Source organism: Lithobates pipiens, unplaced genomic scaffold (genome assembly GCF_037356315.1).
Source record: "Lithobates pipiens isolate NorthernLeopardFrog02 unplaced genomic scaffold, aLitPip1_a1.2 Scaffold_22, whole genome shotgun sequence".
Classification (NCBI taxonomy): domain Eukaryota; kingdom Metazoa; phylum Chordata; class Amphibia; order Anura; family Ranidae; genus Lithobates; species Lithobates pipiens.
Window position 1 is genome coordinate 13,564,638 of NW_027507784.1, and position 23,326 is coordinate 13,587,963.

The window sequence follows — 23,326 nt, forward strand, 5'->3', positions numbered from 1 at the left end:
TCTTCTACATATTTTTTGGTAAAAAAAAAAACGCAATAAGCCTTTATTGATTGGTTTGCGCAAAAGTTATAGTGTCTACAAACTATAGGAAAGATTTATGGCATTTTTTATAAAAATGCACTGATTACTGTGTATATGTCACTGGCAGGGAAGGGGTTAACAATCGGGGGCGATCAAGGGGTTAAATGTGTTCCCTCTGTGTTTTCTAACTGTATGGGGATAGGACTGAGTAAGACTCTATGACTGGTGTGGCAGTATTCAGGGACACTGTAACTTGTGTATATGTCTGGTGTGGTGGTGACATTAGTACAGGGGCAATCAGTGCCGGGATAAGGTCATCTAGAGCCCAGGGCAAGATTGACAAAAATCAGCCCCTGAGAGTTATGAGCATTACGTCAGCAAAAAAGGACCCCCCCCCACCAAACCCCCCCCCCCCCAAAAAAAAAACTAATCTGCATGCTCACCCTGAAGCATAAATTCCCCCTCCTTCCAGTATAGACTCACTCCCCTGCTGAACCCCCCCCCCCCCACCAGAAGCTTTGGTATGACAGCCATAAAAATGTTTGGATTCTCCTGAATCTATGCCCGCCAGAAGAGAATTGTAAAGCTCTGGAATCAGGGAGCTGTTTTTGGGCACATCATTTTTCACACATATGTAATATATAGAACACTATGCACTAACTCTGAATTGGTTCCTCATCACTAGCCATGGACAGGAGAAAATTAAGGTAAAATTAGAGAGAATGTGCAAAATAAAAACGAATATGTGGCAGACATGAATTGTTTTATTAAAGATGAATTGATTGCATATAAAAAAAACTCAGGCAGCTCTATAATATTAGGGATTTCTCTGTAATCCGTTGACTTATCATGGACACATGAGATGTTGGCCACCATCCACGAGCAATGCCACTCCAGTGATAAAAGAAGCTGCATCCGACGCCAGGAAAGCGATTGTTCGGGCAACTTCCTCTACTGTGCCAGGCCGTCCCACGGCATTCATTTCCTTTGTGCGCTTCAGGAACTGGAAGAGACAAGGAGCTGAGAGATGAGTGCCAAGACACGAGGAGAGAAGGAGCTGAGAGAGCAATGCCAAGACATGGAAAGAGATAAAAGATAAGAGTTCAATGCCAAGACATAAGAAGAGAAGGAGCTGAGGAGGTCAATACCAAGACATGGAAAGAAGGAGCTGAGAGGTCAATACCAAGACACTAGGAGAGAAGAAGTTGAGAGATTAATACCAATACACGAGGAGAGAAGAATATGGGGGATCAATGCCAAGACACAAGGAGAAGAAAAAGCAGAGAGATCAATGCCAAGACATGAGGAGAAAGGGAGCTGAGAGTTCAATACCAAGAAACTAGGAGAGCAGAAGATGAGAGATCAATACCAATACATAAGGAGAGAAGAATATGGGAGATCAATCCCAAGACATGGAAAGAGATAAAAGATAAGAGTTCAATGCCAAGACACAAGAAGAGAAGGAGCTGAGGAGGTCAACACCAAGACATGAGGAAAGAAGGAGCTGAGAGGTCAATACCAAGACACTAGGAGAGAAGAAGTTGAGAGATTAATACCAATACACGAGGAGAGAAGAATATGGGAGATCAATGCCAAGACACAAGGAGAAGAAAAAGCAGAGAGATCAGCACTAGGACTCAAGGAGAGAAGTAGCTGAGAGATCAATACCAAGAAACTAGGAGAGAAGTAGCTGAGAGATCAATACCAAGAAACTAGGAGAGAAGTAGCTGAGAGATCAATACCAAGAAACTAGGAGAGAAGAAGATGAGAGATCAATGCCAACACACAAGGAAAGAACATGAGAGATCAACACCAATACATAAGGAGAGAAGAATATGGGAGATCAATGCCAAGACACAAGGAGAAGGAGGAGCTGAGAGATCAGTGCTAAGACATGAGGAGAGAAGGGGGTAGAGAGATCAGTTGTAAGATTTAAGGAGAGAAGTGCCTGAAAGATATCAAGACATCAGGAGAAAAGGGATCTGAGAGATCAATACCAAGAAATGAGGAGAGAAGAAGATGAGAGATCAATGCCAGGACACAAGAAGAGAATTAGCTGAGAGAACAATATACTAAGAAAGAAGAAGCTGGGAGATCAATGTGAGGACACAAGGAAAGAAGATGCTTATCAATAATAAGCCATAAGGAGACGAAGGAGCTGAGAGATCAATGTCAAGACATGAGGAGAGAAGAACATGAGAGATCAATACCAAGACATGAGGAGAGAAGAACATGAGAGATCAATACCAAGACATGAGGAGAGAAGAACATGAGAGATCAATGCCAAGACATGAGGAGAGAAGAACATGAGAGATCAATGCCAAGACATGAGGAGAGAAGAACATGAGAGATCAATGCCAAGACATGAGGAGAGAAGAACATGAGAGATCAATACCAAGACATGAGGAGAGAAGAACATGAGAGATCAATACCAAGACATGAGGAGAGAAGAACATGAGAGATCAATACCAAGACATGAGGAGAGAAGAACATGAGAGATCAATGCCAAGACATGAGGAGAGAAGAACATGAGAGATCAATACCAAGACATGAGGAGAGAAGAACATGAGAGATCAATGCCAAGACATGAGGAGAGAAGAACATGAGAGATCAATGCCAGAACAAGAAGAGAATGAGCCGAGAGATCAGTGCTAAGACATAAGAAGAGAAGTAACTGGGAGATCAGTGTCAGGACATCAGGAGAAAGGGAGCTGAGAGATCAATACCAAGAAATGAGGAGAAAAGAAGATGGGAACTCAATGCCAGGACAAGAAGAGAATGAGCTGCGAGAACAATACCAAGACACTAGGAAAGAAGAAGCTGGGAGATCAATGTGAGGACACAAGGAAAGAAGATGCTGAGAGATCAATACCAAGAAATGAGGAGAGAAGAAGATGAGAGACCAATACCAAGACATAACAAGACGAAAGAGCTGAGAGATCAGTACCAAGACATGAGGATAGAATGAGCTGGGAGATCGATGCCAAGGCACAAACAGAGAAGGAGCTGAAAGACCATTACCAAGACACGAGGAGAGATGGAGCTGAGAGATCAATGTGAGGACACAAAGAAAGAATAAGCTGAGAGATCAACACCAAAACTGTACATCATAGTATGCTCCCCATAGTCTGGCTAGAAAAATTTATCTCTGGTGTCTCAATAGTCATATACGGGACAAGCGCCTCCATCTACGTACCTCCTGGTACTGCTCTTCACTCATTCCGGCCCGCTTGTGAACTTCAGTTACAATCACCCCGGGACTGGAAAAGAAGCAGAGACATCGTCAGCTGGAGCATGCGGAGAAGAATGACCACCCTTTCATTTCTCCTTCCTTCTTGTAGATATATAGCATAACGTTTTAGCCAACTGATCCCAACAATAACCACAAATCTTGCTCAGTATTTAAAAACTGGTTTACCTGATTTTATCATGTCACTATACATATAATAAGGATATTTTACTAATGTATGCATCCTCTTTTGGACACTTTCATTATGATCTGATGCCAAGGGTCAGGCTATGTATTAACACTGTTAGGCCTCATTCAGAGGACAGCAGTGTCAGAAACCATGAAATCAGACCGAGACAGAAGTACAGTTAAATCCCACTTGTTTAATAATAAAAGTAAAAAGAACAAACGTAGTCAAAACAAAGCCAAAGTTCAGTAACCAGAAAGGATAGTCAGCCAAGCCAGAAGTCAGGGATCAATGTAGTGGAACAGCAAGCAGGATCTGGAGCCAGAAGGGATGTCAGAAAAGCAAATCTTGAACAGGATCACAGGAGATAGTCTCTGTGATGTTGACCAAGGAGAAGGCAGAGCTCCTCTGCACTGGACGGCATAAGTAGACAGGACTGACGAGCAGGATATCATCAACAGCTGAGTAACTGTGGAGAGATAGAAGCTGGCAATTACCTGATTGGGGGCTGCCCTGACAAGCAGCCCTCAATCTCCCTCTGAAAACTGACCCATAGTGGAACATTTTTTAGGGGGCGGTTGACAGATGACTGGAGGGGGGGCAATTTATTGTTTGCAGCATGACCTTACACACTTGAATGTGTCACATTCGGCAGAGGTATAGCCCACCAAATACAACAGGGGATTTTGGCGTGACCTCAAATGTGTACAGTCATGAGCAGCTGCACGTCCTTCAGGAAGGCAGTCCAACTGCACCTGCATGATTATTGCACAGGTGTGCCTTAGGCTGGCCACAATAAAAGGCCAATATAAAATGTGCAGTTTAAGTTTTACTGTATTGGGGGGAGGGCTCCACAAACCAGTCAGTATCTGGTGTGACCACTATTTGCCTCACGCAGTGCAGCACATGTCCTTGGCATAGAGCTGATCAGGTTGTTGCCTGTGGAATGTTGGTCCATTCTTCTTCAATGGCTGTGCGAAGTTGCTGGATATTGGCAAGGACTGGACCACGCTGTCGTATACGCCGATCCAGAGCACCCCAAACATGCTCAATGGGTGACATGGCCGGTGAGTATGCTGGCAATGCAAGAACTGGGATGTTTTCAGCTTCCAGGAATTGTGTACAGATCCTTGCACCATGGAGCCGTGCATTATCATCCTGCATCATGAGGTGATGGTCTTGGATGTATGGCACAACAATGGGCCTCAGGATCTCTGTGCATTCAAAATGCCATCAATAAAAAGTGTTTGCTGTCCATAGCATACGCTTGCCCATACCATAACCCCACCGCCACCATGGGCCACTCCATCCACAGGCTGGTGGTGAGGGTATAATGGTGTGGGGGATGGGGTATCACCGGTTCAGGCTGGTGGTGGGGGTGCAATGGTGTTGGGGATGGGCTATCACCGGTTCAGGCTGGTGGTGGGGGTGTAATGGTGTGGGGGGTGGGGTATCACCGGTTCAGGCTGGTGGTGGGGGTGTAATGGTGTGGGGGATATTTTCTCAGCACACTTTGGGCCCCTTAGTACCAATTGAGCATGGTTTATACACCATGGCCTACCTAAGTATTGTTGCTGACCACGTCCATCCCTCTATGACTACAGTGTCCCCATCCTCTGGCTCCTCCCAGCAGGATAATGCACCATGTCACAAAGCTCCAATCATCTCACCACTGGATAATGAGGTCCCTGTCCTCCAATGGCCCCCACACTCACCACATCTCATCCAATAGAGCACCTTTGGGATGTGGTGGAACAGGAATTTGGCATCATGGATGTGTAGCCGACAAATCTGCAGCTATCATATCAATATGGAAGGAAATCTCTGAGAACTACCTTAGATGTACGTGGAATAGAGTCCACACAGTACATATAGTCAGATTTTGGCAATTCTACTCACCAAACGGCATTGACCCGGACCTGCTTACTGCCCAACTCTAGAGAAAAACAAAAACAACATGAATGTGATTTTAATGGAAGACTTTTACTAAACAAATATACACTATGTTCTACATTATGTCCCATTGTATATAGTTTTCTTAATCAAATATTGTTTTATTTTGTTGTATAGTTTGTTACGTGGAGATCCTGCCAGCTACAGCACTTCCTATTCCAGGCTGACCACTCTAAACTGCTGTCTCTCAATTAGCAACAACGTTGTCAGCTTCCTCTTCTGGGATTTTTAGTTGGCAGTTGGGATGCTTAAAGGGGTTGTAAACCCTGGTGTTTTATATGTTTTTTCACCTTAATGCATCCTCTTTAAGAGCTATAGGCGAAAGTGACATTTTGACATTGCTTCCGCCCTGCAATGGTATGGAGACAGGTGGGAGCCATCTTCCCCTCACTCAGCTCCATACCTAATGGGGAAGAGGACCCAGTCGCCTCCGCCGCTACTGACAGCTCAGCAGAGGGCAACGGAAACGCATTGGAAAGTAGGATATATGGTTTTCAATGGCATAGTTCACACCAGTGCTTGCAGTTCCAGAAAAAAAAAAGTAGAACATGCTGCATTTTTCCTGCACTGGACTGTACTAGAAGGCTGCAAAATGCACTGGAAAGCACCTAAACACACCAAAAACACGCATGTCCTTATTTAAAGTTAAGAAAAAGGAAGGGGGGGGGATGCACTGGACTGCATCAAAAACGCATACAGAAAAGCATTTGGAACACAACCGGACTGCATTTCTTTTTTTTCTTTTTTTTTTAACTTTAAATTTTAATTATTATCAAGAAATAAGTAAAAAACAGTACATTGCCAAATGGGCATACCCTGGCATGAAACAAATATTCGAGATAGAATACAGACAAACACAGGTGTGTAGGAATGAGTACATGGCAGAGAGGATTTGTCAGATTCTTATACCGGACTGCATTTCTATGGTGTGAACTGGCGGTGAAAGATAAGTTAGGCCATAGCTTTTTTTTGAGCCATAATTCCCTTGTGGGTCATAGGAGAGCATTTACTTGTGCTCTCCTATCACCCAGAATCAGCTGACAGCGGGCCCAAGTCTGCTGTCGGCTGACGTCACAGAGCCGCTCCATTCTCTAGAGGGATCCCGACCTTTTTTTTTTGTTGGGATCCACCCAAACGCCTGAGTGACAGCTGACTCCCACCCTCTCTGCTGCCAGTGAGCGCTGAAGGGGCTGAATAGAGAGTGTTGACAGTCACAGTCCGTGCTCTCTGCTCAGAGATGATTGGGAACTGGGGATCAACGGTCATGTGATTGATCAATTCTCAGTCCTAGAGTCGGCAGGGGACAGCAGCAGCATCAGACTTAGCCCTTGTACACACGGTCGGAGATTCAGCCGGAATGTGTCCGATTGGAGCGCTTTGTCGGATATTCCGACTGTATGTGGTCTCCATCGGACTGTTTCCGTCTGAATATCCGCCAGACCAACTTTTCCAACTTGGCGGAAATATTTTCCGACAAAATGCTCCGATCGGACATACTCCGATCATGTGTAGCCTACTCCGACGGACAAAGTGCCACGCATGTTCAGATTCCTAGGCCAAAGCTATTGGCTACTAGCCTGAACGTAGTCCTGCCCTACGCGGCTTGCGTCACCGCGTTCTTGGCAACCGGAAATTCCGACAACTTGGTCCGACCGTGTGTACGCAACATCACTTCCGGACCTCGTCCGGAATTAATCCGTCGGAATAACTCAGACGGATTTGGTCGTCGGAATCTCCGACCGTGTGTACAATGGCTAAGGCTAAGCCTTCGCCTTGCCCAAAATGGTTGACAACACAGGCGGTCTTGTTTTAGGTTACACCATAGGAAAGTCCAATACATTCTCAATATATACATGTTATATCTTCTTGGGATTTTCATGCACTACCAGCCACAAATACAGCTCATATTTGGGATTATTTCACATTGACTGGGAAATATATACTCAGGGTTTAAATGAAGATTGTATTCTACTCACCTCGAGCGACACTTCTCGTCATATGATCCACCGCCGACTTGGACGTGCAGTAAGCCACAAAGCCCGGGACCTTAAAAACAAATGAGGGAATTTGGAAATGCTGCCACATAGGTTGTCCTTTTTTTTTTAGAAGTAATTTGAAGTTTACAGTTTGGAGTTCAGCTCCCATCGGTGTAGGGTGTGTAATAGAAATAAGACATTATTTTTATAAAGTTTGCATATGAATAAGCGGACATCAATTTGGATAATAAAAGGCATTTTTCATATCTCCTTGCTAGCGTCCTTTATGTATTTAATCAATGTTGAACCCCATAAGGAGATCCTGTGTGTTCCTCCACCAAACAGTCATTGGTAGTAGTGAGACGCCAGAAAATTTGAGAATTTCCCAAATTGAATGCCCCGTACACACGATGGGACTTTCTGACAACAAAACCATGGATTTTTGTTTGAAGGGTGTTGGCTCCAACTTGTCTTGCATACACATTGTCACACAAATGTTGACCAACAATTCCGAACGTAATGATGTACAAGACGTACGGCCAATAAAAAGGAAGTTCAATAGTCATGCGCCACCATTTGGGCTCCTTCTGCTAATGTTGTGTTTGGTGAGCATTGATTCTGAGCACGCGTGGACTTTTGTGAGTCGGACTTGTGTACACCCGATCGGAAAGTGCGACAACCAAAATTTGTTTGGCGGAAAATTTGAGAACCTGCTAGCCAACATTTGTTGGCGGAAAGTCCGACAGGAAATGTCCGATGGAGCGTACACACGGTCGGACTTTCCGCCAACAAGCTCATATCCAACATTTGTTGCCGGAATATCCGATCGTGTGTACGGGGCATTAGATATTTTGATCCTGCAGATTTATCCATTCAGCATGTGAATCATAAATGCCCTGATGGCGAAACTGTGTCATTCTCCGCAGATCAGACAAACTGACACGCAAGCTATTCAGAAGAATCCAAAAATGAGCCAACAGCAAGAATGTTGATTCAATCATCACCAAATATATCAATGTTACTTTGTAATGACTATATTTATTGGGTGCAAATATTTACACATTGATCTCCACTCCTTGCTAACAAGACTTATTTAGCTAAACCTTTTTCTCTTGAGGGCTGAGGACCTCACTTGTGGTACGGATTTTGCACAGACGTCCCTGCACACCTAGGGGCACCTCCTGCAAAAATCTTACCTTTTATTCCCATACCAAAATAACAAATACAAAATCCCGGAAAAGGAGAGAGAGTTACATAGAGAAGAACCTCTGTGGTTGGAACACAAAGCAGTGACAAGGCTGAGTTTGGATGATGATGAGAGTAGAATATTGGCCTCTAGGAAGGATTAGATTGTTGGAGACTTTTTGTCACCACTGAGGAGGGAGCCATTTATCTGTGGTCATCTCAAGTTCCATAACTTGTTCTAGATAGAACTTTGTGTTGTCAGACCCAGAAATGGCTAAACCATTCCAAACCATTCTAGGCAAACTGTTCCAAACCTTTCTAGGTAAACCATTCCATACCATTCTAGGCAAACCTCTTTCAAACCATTCTAGGCAAACGGTTCCAAACCATTCTAGGTAAACCATTCCAAACCATACTAGGCAAACTGTTCCAAACCATTTTAGATAAATCATTCTAAACCATTCTAGGTGATTCATTCCAAACCATTCCAGGTAAACCATTCCAAACCATTCTGGGTAAACCATTCCAAGACATTCTAGGTAAATGGCTCAATTCCAAACCTTTCTAGGTAAACCATTCCAAGATATTCCATGCAAACTGTTCCAAACCATTCTATGTAAACTGTCCCAAACCATTCTATGTAAACTGCGCCAAACCATTCTAGGTAAACTGTGCCAAACCATTCTAGGTAAACCATTCCAAACCATACTAGGCAAGCTGTTCCAAACCATTTTAGATAAATCATTCTAAACCATTCTAGGTGATTCATTCCAAACCATTCTAGGTAAGCCATTCCAAACCATTCTAGGCAAACTATTCCAAATCATTCTAGGTAAATGGTTAAATTCTAAACCATTCTAGGTAAACCATTCCAAGACATTCTAGGTAAATGGCTCAATTCCAAACCTTTCTATGTAAACCATTTCAAGATATTCCATGCAAACTGTTCCAAACCATTCTATGTAAACTGTCCCAAACCATTCTATGTAAACTGTCCCAAACCATTCTATGTAAACTGTCCCAAACCATTCTAGGTAAACTGCCCCAAACCATTCTAGGTAAATGGTTAAATTCCAAACCTTTCTAGGTAAACCAATCCAAACTATTCTAGGTCAACCATTCCAAACCATTCTAGGTAAACTGTTCCAAACCATTCTAGGTAAACTGTTCCAAACCATTCTAGGTAAACTGTTCCAAACTGTTCCAAACCATTCTAGGTAAATGGTTAAATTACAAACCTTTCTAGGTAAACCAATCCAAACTATTCTAGGTCAACCATTCCAAACCATTCTAGGTAAACTGTTCCAAAGCATTCTATGTAAACTGTTCCATTCCAAACAAATCTAGGTAAACTGTCCCAAACTATTCGAGCTAAACTACTCCAAACCATTCTAGGTAAACCAATCCTAACCATTTTAGATATACTGTCCAAAACCATTCTAGGTAAACTGTTCCAAACTGTTGTAGGAAAATTGATTTAAACCATTCCAGGTAAACCGTTGCAAAAGTGTTTGACTTTCAAATAATTGATGGTACTCCCCTTGAAGGGGTAACTAGTTTGTTTGACAACAGATGTCTTTTATTCACATTGCACAGCATTAAGTGGAGACGCAGCCAGGACAGCTTGCTGCTACAAGCTGGAGGGATATATCACGCAGGTGTACTGAGCTCCCAATAAACCATATACCTGGAGGGAAACAAGGGAACACCTAACGACTAGGCTGATAACAATCATGCAAACCTGTACACTCACACAGGCCTGAGGTGTCTTGCAAAGTGTAGACACAGGTTTGAAGGTTTCTTCACACCCAAGACACTTCAGAACCTTTATATTCCAGGCCCAAATCCGGGATTACCAAACCATGAGAAAACTTAAAACAGAGCTTTCTCCACTTGCAGTCCAACTGCACATTTGAGAATCCGGTGTCGTTTCTACCTAAATTCACAAAGTGGCGGGGGTCTCACACCGACACAAGTACATGAGTAGAACTAATCATATGGTAATGTCCAATGCATATAGATGATATATGGGATCATTTCTACTTTGCTGGGGAGAACAAAGGGAAAGAACAGAGAACATGGGGAGAAAGTACTGCCAGGAAACAGGGAAGGATTACCTCTAGGCAGGGCATAGGGTAAGGTGTACTGCCAGGAAAAACACAGAGAAAAGATTATTGCCAGAGAGAACACAGAAGAAAAGGAGAGGACATAGTCAAAGCAGTATTGCTGGAGAGAACAAAGAGAAAGAAGGACTGTAGAGAATAACACAAGGAAAGGAGTACTGAGAAATAGGAGTACTGTTGCAGAGAACACAGGGAAAAGGAGTACAGCCAGGGAGAACACATGGAAAGAAACACTGCCCAGGGGGAGAATGAAGGGAAAGGAGCACTGCCAGGGGGAAAACAGGGAGAGGAGCACTGCCTGATAAGACATAGGGAAAAGAATAATGCAATGGAGGACAAGGTAAAGGAATCCTGCCATTTTGTTAGAGACCCAATATGCAAGAGGCTTGTTGCCTAATCCCAGGCACACCACCACTCTCCATGTGACAATGCCGAGGTCTGTCAATAATTCACATTATATTGTAGTATGGGGACTGAGTAATGTGCTAGAGTTCTCGATTCACTTTTTTAATCAAGCAACAGGCTTTTCAACTGTAACAGAGAAAGAGATATGGGGCTATGTGGTTTAGCTGGGGTATCTAAAGCATGAATGGAAAACAAAATACCACATTTTACAATGTAAAAAATTGTGGATATGTATGTATTACAGGTATGTGTTTATGTATTTACTGATCTGGTTGGAATTTGGAAAGAAGTTGGTGTAGTATAGAAGATGCAGAAGCATCTCACTGAAGAGGACTGGGACACCATTTACGAATACACTCATAAAGGCTCCCTGAATGTAGCGATTCAGGAAAATTGCTAGAAAGTTGTAACCAGATGGTACAGAACACCCTCGCTCCTTCACAAATTTTCCCCCACCATATATAACACTTGCTGGAGGTGCGGGAAAACAGAAGGCACCATGCTCCACGTGTGGTGGGAATGTGAACCACTCTATCCCTTTCGGAAGGAAGTTCATAATCTCATTGCACGTTACCACATTCACTCTGGTCTACACCCCCTGCACAATTTCTCCTACACCACACAACCCTGTCTGAAAAGGACTATTTTACGTAACTGGCCGTGCATATGGTGAATTCGGACAGGCTCTGCATCCCCATACATTGGCGCTCCACACACATTCCAACGCTTGGAGAATGGTTCATCAGGTTCTCACGGATAGAGGAGATGGAAGAATTGATCCAAATATCTCAGGAACGGATAACAAAATTTGCAATTACCTGGGCATGCTGGACTAATTTCAAAACCACCAAACATTATCGCCAATATGCTCTTCGCAGCTGACATCCACAAGGCAATTTACATTATCTATCCCTGGGAGGGGGAAGACAATGGGGAGTGGGCCTTCTCTAAACTGCTTACGCCCTAGTAGAAATACCTATCCCTCCCCCCTCCCTACCACCCCTCTTCCTTTCCAGTGTAGGCCAAACTTTTTCTCCCTTCTTTTCTTTTCCCTTTTGTTTTTTTCCCCTTTTGCCCCTCTTGTCCCTCACCTCCCCTCTTCTTTCTCTTTGTCACTCGAGTATTCTTTGAGCCACACTATATGTAATCTACAGTTACCATATGAAACATACATGATGGGACACTGTTAACATTGTCCTGATCTGGAACAAGCCTATAAGCTACTTCCTCCCACCCGCTGCATAAGAGTTACCTCCATGGGGGGGGGGGGGGGGTGAAAAACAGAAAAAGAGATCCTCCACCTTAACCTAAGCTGCAATTTGTCTTAATGCTCTGTTCCTGGTTATTCTGCTTCAGGTCTTAATTATGATATGTTTTTCTCGAATGTATATGTCTTCTTGATCATTCCATGATTACATGTGACTTCTGTTATACTTTGTATACATCATTCTTATTGTTTTCAATAAACAGTTTTGTGAAAAAAAAAGAAGATGCAGAAGCTCAACGGGGGTTAAATTACGAAAGGCAAATCCACTTTGCACTGAAAGTGCACTTGGAAGTGAAGTCACTCTAAATCTAAGGGGAAGATCTGAAATGATTGGAAGCTTTGCTGATTTTATCATCCAATCATGTGCAAGCTAAAATTTTGTTTTTTATTTTTCTTGCATGTCCCCCTCAAACCTACAGAGGCTTTATTCCCAAGTGCACTTGTAGTGCAAAGTGGATTTTCCTTTAGCGAATAACCCCCAATATGTGCACTGTCTTTTTAATACATCATATCTCACTCAGAAAACAAAAAAAATATTCTGCAGCTGATATATATATTTTATATAGGAGAGGGAAAGAGGGAAAACTCATACCGTTCTCTGGCTAAAGATGCTGGATACGTTGACGATGTTTCCTTTGGTCTTGATGAGATGAGGCACTGCCAGATGAGACAAATAGAAAAGAGACCTGGAAAAGTACAGAGATATGTGGATTATTTTACAATACGCACTCACTTCCTGTTGTGTAAAATGTAAAATTATACAAAAATGTTCAGCGCATAAGAAATCCAATCAGCAGGTCTAAGAAAATAATAAATGCCCAGAGATGAATACATTTTACACCCTTACAAATGAGAAAACTATAAATGTAAATTTAATGAGAACAACCACAATATTCTGGAACAAAAAGGGTTAAAGCAACAATCTCTGTTAGGATGTGACTGTGTATGATGCTTTCTAGTGGTGACATGAGGTAATGACAGGTAAAAAAATGCCAGGACATGTTTTAATATGTTGCCCATAAACTGCTTAACACAAATAATTATGGAACCAGCGTGGATTCCTTTAGAAATACGGTACATGAATATGCAACCCCAATGTGTTCCCAAATTAGTGCTGTTAATTTATTTTCATGGTGAGGTGAGAAAAACCTTAGACAAAGGAGTGGCTGTGGACATAGTATACTGTACTTGGATTTTGCAAAAGAGTTTGACACAGTTCCCCACACACGGCTAATGTGTAAGGTAAGGTCTACTGGCTTGGAAAAATCTGTTTGCAAATGGATTGAAAACTGGCTAAAAGACCAAATTAGTAGTAGCGGTTAATGATTCTTACTCTGAATGGTCTAGGGGTGTTAGTGGTGTACCCAAAGGTTCAGTGTTGGGACCCTTATTTTTTTAATATATTTATAAATTATATCGGGTATGGGATTAAAAGTACCATTTCAGTCTTTGCAGATGACGTCCTTACAGGATGTCACCAATTTACAAGCTGACCTCAATGCACTGTTTAACCAGTTGCCAACAGCCCGGTAGCAGTTTTATATATATATATATATACATAATCCTGCACTTCCGGGTATCAGGTGCTAGTGCCATTCTGCTAGAAGTCCATTCTGCTAGAAGCAGTGAGCTCAACCAGCGTCACTTCCGGTAGCGGTATTCCCTATTCCCGACACGTGTTCGTCACAGGTCATGTGACTTCATCAGGGGACGCGAACACGCGTCGGGAATAGGGAATACCGCTACCGGAAGTGACGCTGGTCGAACGCTGCTCGTTTTTACACTGCCTACCTGTACCCTTTGTTAGTGAGTACCTGATTTTACGCTTTATGTCCTAAATAAATGTTGCTGTTGCACTAAAAACCTACTACACTATGGGGCATCCTTCCTTTATGTTTTGATTTACCACATATGATACCCGGCACGGGACCACCTATGGCGAATACCCTAAAGGGACTCTTAAAGAGGCCACGCACCATATAGAAAGCAAGAGAGGGACGCCAGGCAGGAATCACTGTAACAAGATCCATAAAGGAAAAAGGTCTCCAGGGACACCCAGAGATACATGCTGTAACCTTACAGCAGTAAGGTAAGGGGACACTTTTAAAAAGAACATCTAGGACCACACGGAAAATAACACCACCTCACTGAACTCCGTCGGATCACCATAATTATCACTTATTGTTTTTGATAACATCAGCACTTTATGTAAACTTAAAAAAGCTTACTCAGATTGTATGCGATTTTTGGATATAATTGCATCGAGAGTTTACTTAGTCCTATGCGATTCCTAGACATAATCGCTACACTATTTCTTAGCACCTTATGCGATTCTATATAGTCATCACTTTACTGCGCTTTTGCACTTCTACATGGACATCTGAAATTGATATTCATCCGTCTGCTTAGATGACTATATAGTTATATAAAATTGTTATTGGACTCTGTCCTTAGCACTACTGCACTTTTTTGCTCAACTTTTAAATAATTTTTCACTTCATACTACAGTTTTAGTTTTATCTTACACCTACTCGTATCACTACAAAGTGTCACTACTATTTTTATTATTATTCTTTTTATTATTACTTTTATTTACCTGTTTTGCTGTTTATATCAATTTATTGACTGAAGAAGATCATATGTTAAGTATTATAATACATTATACTATTGTTATACAGCTGGTGTACATATATATGTATACGTGTTGGTAGCTGTTATCGACTTACCTTTATACTATATATTTCATTTGTTTTGGCCATTTTTACTGGCTTTACTGTCATTTAATTTCTTAACGCACACCATGATTGGTAGTTTACATATTTTTTAGTACAGCGCACCACTACTCTTATACCAATTTCTCCTGGGTTCAGACATTTCCCCCCAGTGAGTGCAGCAGTACTCTAGCCTATTAATATAATATCCCTTCCCATCTTGGCGCAGGAATACATTTCCTTTGACTATTTCTTCACAGTAGAGTTGAAAATGTGGAATAGACTGTCTCAAGAGCTGGTTTTGGCCAGTAGATTTAAAAAAGGGCCTGAATGCATTCCTAAATGCACATTATATAACTGGATACTACTATGTATAGGTAAAGTTGATCCAGGGAATATCTAAGTGTTTCTTTGTGGGTCAAGAAAGATTTTTTCTTCCTCCTCTGGAGCAAATTGGATCATGCTTTATTGGAGTTTTTTTTTTTTTTTGCTTTCCACTGGATCAACTGTGGGTATAGGATAGTGTATATGGAGGTTTTCGTTTTGTGTGTGTTTTATTTTGTTGTTTTTATTTGTACTCTGTTGGTGGAACTGTATGGACTCGTTTCTTTTTTTCAACCAGATTAACCATGCAACTATGTGACTGAATTGAAAATTTACAACACAATACTGGAAAGTCCCTTTCTGTGTCTGATTGTTCAGTGAAATAGTCATCCTTGCCAATGATTAAGTTATAGTAAGAGTCTGGTGAGCTGAACTGCCTACTCAGCACAAGGATGGTGGAAACCCCTCATAATGGACACAGCTGATTTGTAGATCAGGAACTCTAGGCTCTCAGGACTCTAGAGAGGTCCAATGCCTCTGGGAGATCCTTCTCAAATAAGTTTATCCCCAATTGCGTAGCCCTTTGTAGGATCCCTCTTGACTTTTAGGCCCTTCGAGTGGCCTTCCTCAGCTCTTCAACCCTGCACAGACTCTTCTTAGCTCTATGAAGCTCTGTGAGGCCTGTCTTGGCTCTACAGCTCTCCGTGGTTCCTATTTTTGGCGTTGTGGACCTTGGTTGGTCCCCCTTTGGCTCTCTCTAGTAAATATTTGAATCCACATATATGTAATGTTTTTAATAGTCCATACCACCCCTTTACAATATTGAATGAGACCTTCCCCTTACCGCACGTTGGTGTTCATCACACGGTCATAGTCTTCCAGTGTGCTGTTCTCCAACGTCCCCATCGCCAGGATCCCCCCACAGTTCACCAGCACATCCAGCTGTCCAAAGTGACCGACTGTCTCCTCTACAATCTTCTGGACAACTTTCTCATCTGTCAGATCTCCAGGGACCAGGAGGGGCTGTGAGGAAAAAAAGACAAGTTTGATAACCAAGGGTGGTGGTAAAGGACATAGGGGGAGGAGAGATGAGGTGGCATGATTGAGATTAAGGGTGAGCCAAACACCCCTCTGTTCGGTTCACACCAGAACCTGCAAACAGACCTAAACTTCGTGTGAACTTTAGAACCCTATTAAAGTCTATGGGACTCCAACGTTCACAATCTAAAGTGCTAATTATAAAGGCTAATATGCAGGTTACTGTCCTAAAAAGTGTTTGGGGACCTGGGTCCTGCCCCAGGGGACATGGATCAATGCAAAAAAAAGTTTTAAAAACAGCCGTTTTTTCAGGAGCAGTGATTTTAATAATGATTAAAGTGAAACAATAAAAGTATAATATTCCTTTAAATTTCGTACCTGGGGGGTGTCTATAGTATGCCTGTGAAAGGGGGCATGTTTCCCATGCTTAGAACTGTCTCTGCAAAAAGTGTCATTTCGCAAGGAAAAAAAGTCTTTTAAAATCACTTTCTATTGTCGGCTCTCGTAATACATAGAACACTCAATGAGTGTTCTCTGTATTAGCAAACAATTCATTCATTGATAAAAAAAAAAAAAAAGCGTGGGGTTCCCCTAAATTCAATTAGCAGGCCCATCAGGTCTGGTATAGATATTAAGGGGAGCCCCGTGTCAAATTAAAAAAAAATTGACGTGGGGGTCCCCCTAAATATCCATACCAGACCCTTTATCCGAGCACGCAACCTGGCAGGCCGCAGGAAAAGAGGGGGGGACGAGAGAGTGCGCCCCCCCCTCCTGAACCGTACCAGGCCACATGCCCTCAACATTGGGAGGATGCTTTGGGGGTCTGTGACCCCTAAAAGCACCATGTCCCCATATTGATGTGGAGAAGGGCCTCATCCCCACAACCCTGGCCGGTGGTTGTGGGGGTCTGCGGGCGGGGGGCTTATCAGAATCTGGAAGCCCCTTTTAACAAGGGGACCCTCAGATCCCGCCCCCCCCTGTTTGAAATGGTAAGGGGGTACAAAAGTACCCCTACCATTTCACAAAGAAAGTGTAAAAATGGTTAAATAAGACAAACACACTTTTGAAAAATTCCTTTATTAAAAATTAAAAAAAGATTCCAGCAGTGGTAATCCACTCTTGCTATCCAGCGATGGATGATCATCTCTCCGGGGTCCAGCGATGGCTGATCTGATCCAGCGACGGGTGATTTTCAGTCCAGCGCTGTCCATCCATGCATCCTTCTTCTGTCTCCACTGCGGAGACACTGCGGGGATCCCAGCCCTGACGTTTCTTATATTAGGAGGGCGGGGCCACCCGTCACCTGACCCTGCCCCCTCTGATGCTGATGAGGGAAGCCATGGGCTTCCCTAGTGATGTATGGGTGACCCCGCCCCCCTCTGATGTAACGCACCAGACCCCCAAAGCATCCTCCCAATGTTGAGGGCATGTGGCCTGGTACGGTTCAGGAGGGGGGGGGGCGCTCTCTCGTCCCCACCTCTTTTCCTGCGGCCTGCCAGGTTGCGTGCTCGGATAAAGGGTCTGGTATGGATATTTAGGGGGACCCCCAGGTCAATTTCATTTTTTTTTTGACACGGGGGTTCCCTTAATATCCATACCAGACCTGAAGGGCCTGGTAATTGAATTTAGGGGAACCCCACGCTTTATTTTTTTATTTTATTTTTTTTATCAATGAATGAATTGTCGGCTAATACAGAGAACACTCATTGAGTGTTCTCTGTATTACGGAGCTGACAATTCATAATAGCTGTGATTTTAAAAGACTTTTTTTCCTGCACAAATGACACTTTGTGCAGCGACAGTTCTAAGCACCAGAAACATGCGCCCCTTCACAGGCATACTATAGACACCCCCCAGCTACGAAATTTAAAGGAATATTACACTTTTATTGTTTCACTTTAATCATTATTAAAATCACTGCTCCTGAAAAAACGGCCGTTTTTAAAACTTTTTTTTGCATTGATCCATGTCCCCTGGGGCAGGACTCGGGTCCCCAAACACTTTTTAGGACAGTAACTTGCATATTACCCTTTAAAATTAGCACTTTAGATTTCTCCCATAGACTTGTACAGGGTGTTCCAGCTTTTCGAATTTGCCGCAAACAGCCCAAATTGTTCACTGTTCGCTGAACAGGCCAACAGGCAATGTTCGAGTCGAACATGAGTTCAACTCGAACTCGAAGCTCATCCCTAATTGAGATACATAGAAGGGGTTAGTAATAAATGTAACACACATTGGACAAAATAAAGGGACAGCAGTAAATGTAACACTTACAGAAGAGATGAGGGGACACTAATAAATCTGACACACAGAGAGAATAGATGAGGGGACAGTAATGAAGGACACACACATGAAGAGTACATATGACATGTCATGTTACCTTCAGGCCAGAGATCTCTTCGCAGCGCTGGGCCGTCTCCTGCAGCTTCTCCTGGTTTCTTCCATTTAGGGTCAGTCGAGCCCCCAGACCAGCAAAATGGATAGCGGTTCCAGCCCCGATCCCAGAGCTGGCTCCGGTCACCACACACACCTTCCCCTGCAGGGATATCACCTGAAAATGGGCACAGAATAAAGGAGTAACTGAAGAGGGACACAAAACCCAAGAACTGCTACAGACAATAACTGCATGTTTGATCAGACGTGTATTTAGGTTTTGTGCTGCCCCTAGGCCTGACTAAACTCGTGCACCCCCTAATTTAAATATGATTCCCCCTACCTGTTTAAGACCCGCCCTGACATTTTCGAGTGGGGACACTCTGGTTCTGAGGGCCTGAGAGGGGGGCAATGGATTCCCTTAATTTGCATAGATTTCCTCTCACTTCCTGTTTGGCTATGGGTCAGGAAGTGAAGGGAAATCTATGCAATGGGACAGGGATGGTAAAAATAATCCGACAGGGGCTATAACCCCTCCTTACTCTATCAGAACTTTAAGCACAAATTGCTGATAATTTTTATGGAGAGGACTAAGAAGATATAAACCATGCCAATGGTGCAGCAGAAAACATATAGCACAGCGAGAAAGGTTTGTGGTCCAGGATGATTGGACAGTCAAAATTAGAAGTGCCCCCCCCCCCCCACACACACACACACAGTTGTGGAAGCAGTGCGGCCTCTTTACGGAGGTGCTAGACGACTAATTTGCCTCTCAGCCCAGTCCGCCCCATAAGACTAGCGCTACACTAACAGTGTAGCTCAAGCCAGCGGGGACTCTTTCTGTGCTGCCCCCCTGCTAAGTGCTGCCCTAGGCCTGGGCCTTATCGGCCTAGGCCAGGATACATTGTTGTATGTGACCATGATGGGGGGGGGGGGGTGGACAGATAGGGGGGGGGGTGGACAGAGACATGTGCCCCCTCTACCCGCTGCAGCTTGTGTATCCACCTTTGGATTTGTAGTCAATTGGGGGGATTCCTATAGAAGTTTGTGAAGATCTGACAACTGTTCAAGTCCTCTCCATTCTGCTCACCCCCAGCAATGTATATCTATTAGAAATGTTACATTGTAGCCAACAGAACGTTTCATATCACACACAGTTTACTTTTATGATAATACGTTCCATCTGCATTCTGTAAACACAACATATTGGGGATGATTTACTAAAACTGCAGAATGTAAGATCTGGTGCAGCTCCGCATAGGAACCAATCAGCTTCCAGGTTTTTTGTAAAACCGTAAAATGATGTGAAAGTCTATTTTTTTGTTTAAAAATAACAAACATGTTATACTTGCCTGCTCTGTGTAATGGTTTTGCACAGAGCAACCCAGATCCTCCTCTTCTTGGGTCCCTCGCCGGCACTCCTGGCCCCTCCCTCCTGCCCCTCACAGCAAGCAGCATGCTATGGGGGGCGCCCGAGCCGAGTCATAGCTAAATACATAAGGGGGGATATAATCTCCATGTATAAATACATAAGGGGGGATATGATCACCATGTATAAATACATAAGGGGGGATATGATCTCCATGTATAAATACATAAGGGGGGATATGATCTCCATGTATAAATACATAAGTGGGATATGATCTCCATGTATAAATACATAAGGGGGGATATGATCACCATGTATAAATACATAAACGGGGGGATATGATCTCCATGTATAAATACATAAGGGGGGATATGATCTCCATGTATAAATACATAAGGGGGGGGATATGATCTCCATGTATAAATACATAAGGGGGGATATGATCTCCATGTATAAATACATAAGGGGGGGGGGGGATATGATCTCCATGTATAAATACATAAGGGGGGGGGGGGGGGATATGATCTCCATGTATAAATACATAAGGGGGGATATGATCTCCATGTATAAATACATAAGGGGGGATATGATCTCCATGTATAAATACATAAGGGGGGTATGATCTCCATGTATAAATACATAAGGGGGGATATGATCTCCATGTATAAATACATAAGGGGGGGGGGGATATGATCTCCATGTATAAATACATAAGGGGGGATATGATCTCCATGTATAAATACATAAGGGAGGATATGATCTCCATGTATAAATACTTAAGGGGGATATGATCTCCATGTATAACTACATAAGGGGGATATGATCACCATGTATATATACATAAGGGGGGATATGATCTCCATTTATAAATACATAAGGGGGGATATGATCTCCATGTATAAATGCATAAGGGGGGGGGGGATATGATCTCCATGTATAAATACATAAGGGGGGATATGATCAACATGTATAAATACATAAGGGAGGATATGATCTCCATGTATAAATACATAAGGGGGGATATGATCTCCATGTATAAATACATAAGGTGGGATATGATCTCCATGTATAAATACATAAGGGGGGATATGATCTCCATGTATAAATACTTAAGGGGGATATGATCTCCATGTATAAATAGATAAGGGGGATATGATCTCCATGTATAACTACATAAGGGGGATATGATCACCATGTATATATACATAAGGGGGGATATGATCTCCATTTATAAATACATAAGGGGGGATATGATCTCCATGTATAAATACATAAGGGGGGATATGATCTCCATGTATAAATACATAAGGGGGGGGATATGATCTCCATGTATAAATACATAAGGGGGGATATGATCTCCATGTATAAATACATAAGGGGGGGGGGGGGATATGATCTCCATGTATAAATACATAAGGGGGGATATGATCTCCATGTATATATACATAAGGGGGGGATATGATCTCCATGTATAAATACATAAGGGGGGATATGATCTCCATGTATAAATACATAAGGGGGTGATATGATCTCTATGTATAAATACATAAGGGGGATATGATCTCCATGTATAAATACATAAGGGGGGATATGATCTCCATGTATAAATACATAAGGGGGGATATGATCTCCATGTATAAATACATAAGGGGGGGATATGATCTCCATGTATAAATACATAAGGGGGGATATGATCTCCATGTATAAATACATAAGGGAGGATATGATCTCCATGTATAAATACATAAGTGGTCCATATAGTGAACTTGGTGTTGAGTTATTCCCTTTAAGGTCACCACAGAGGACAAGGGGGCACTCTTTACATCTAGAGGAAAAGAGATTTAATTTCCAAATACGGAAAGGATTCTTCACAGTAAGAGCTTCCTAGGTGTACATAATATAACTGGGTGCTGACATTTATAGGTAAAGGTGATCCGGGGAACATCTGATTGCCTCTCGGGGGATCAGGAAGGATTTTTTTCCCCTGCTGTAGCAAATTGGATCATGCTCTGCTGGGGGTTTTCGCCTTCCTTTGTGAGTTAAGAATTGTGTATATGGGGCTGTATTATTTTTTTGGGTTGAACTAGATGGACTTGTGTCTTTTTTTTTTCAACCTGACTAACTATGTAACTATGTGACCTAGTAATGTACATTACACTTCAGAATATAAAGATATTAATATATCACCCACCCCCCACCTGTGCTGCAGCCACAATGAATCCCGACTTCCCTCTTCTTTGTTTTAGGGTGACATACTAATGTCCTAATGACACATTGTACACTGACACACACTGCACATTCACACACTATACATTCACACACTGCACATTCACACACCGTACATTCACACACCATGCATTCACACACCACACATTCACACATCGCTCACCTGTTCCTGCTGTGCAGCCATGTCTTCTCCAGTCCAGGTCAGAATTGTATTGGCGCTCAGCACTGACCGGCGGACCTTTTACCCGCTTAACTGCTGAAAGAATGTAGAAGTTCTGGATGGACATTTCTTTCATTAATTGCTTTCTCGGGGCACTTTCTGTGAGTGAAAAGCCGGAGAACCCGTCTGGGAAGTCTCTGTTGGAAGCTGCAAACTTGCACTTTTGGACGCAGCTATCATTTATTATATTCATCTTTTTTTTTTTTTTATTAATTCTTTTTATTCATTTTTTTTCCACACATATTTTACAACACAAAACATAGCGGTCAAGAGACTAGCATACACTCTATCCTCTTGGCCACACAGGGCTAACATTGGAACGAACATAGTCCAACTCACCACATAGTAAATTCAACAAACCCCCCCCCCCCCCATCCCCCCCAAAAACTCAACCATCAGCATTAGTCAAGAATAAAGGTTACACCAGTCAATTGTAATTAGAGCTCATTTGTGTCACTTGCCTGTCTAAACAACACTTGGGCAGGCATGTACTGGCCATCGGGACTACCGGGAGTTTCCCAGTGGGCCGATGGCTCAGTGGGCCACTCTGATGTAAGGGGGCACTGGTAATGGGACACTCTGATGTAAGGGGGCAGGTGATGGGACACTCTGATGTAAGGGGGTGCTGATGGGACACTCTGATGTAAGGGGGTGGTGATGGGACACTCTGATGTAAGGGGGTTGCTGATGGGACACTCTGATGTAAGGGGGCTGGTAAT

General features: G+C 42.9%; 1 protein-coding gene across 1 annotated transcript; it reads right to left on the bottom strand.

Annotated features, from left to right (window-relative positions):
- Positions 1 to 767: 767 nt before the first annotated feature.
- Positions 768 to 22,694, bottom strand: LOC144000401 (3-oxoacyl-[acyl-carrier-protein] reductase FabG-like). Its single transcript, XM_077494214.1, has 8 exons — positions 22,551 to 22,694; positions 18,800 to 18,970; positions 16,226 to 16,404; positions 12,939 to 13,032; positions 7,367 to 7,436; positions 5,337 to 5,373; positions 3,218 to 3,281; positions 768 to 1,024 (listed from the first exon to the last, which is right to left on the bottom strand). The coding sequence occupies exons 1-8, from the start codon at positions 22,569 to 22,571 to the stop codon at positions 869 to 871; spliced, it is 792 nt and encodes a 263-aa protein (XP_077350340.1). The 5' UTR covers positions 22,572 to 22,694; the 3' UTR covers positions 768 to 868.
- Positions 22,695 to 23,326: the final 632 nt, after the last annotated feature.

Coding starts and splice junctions, on each gene's coding strand:
- LOC144000401 (XM_077494214.1), bottom strand. CDS start 22,571: ATGGCTGCACAGCAGGAACAG. Junction 7,437..12,938: donor GCATCTTTAGCCAGAGAACG/GTATGAGTTTTC, acceptor TTTGTTTTTAAG/GTCCCGGGCTTTGTGGCTTA. Junction 5,374..7,366: donor GACGAGAAGTGTCGCTCGAG/GTGAGTAGAATA, acceptor GTTTTTCTCTAG/AGTTGGGCAGTAAGCAGGTC.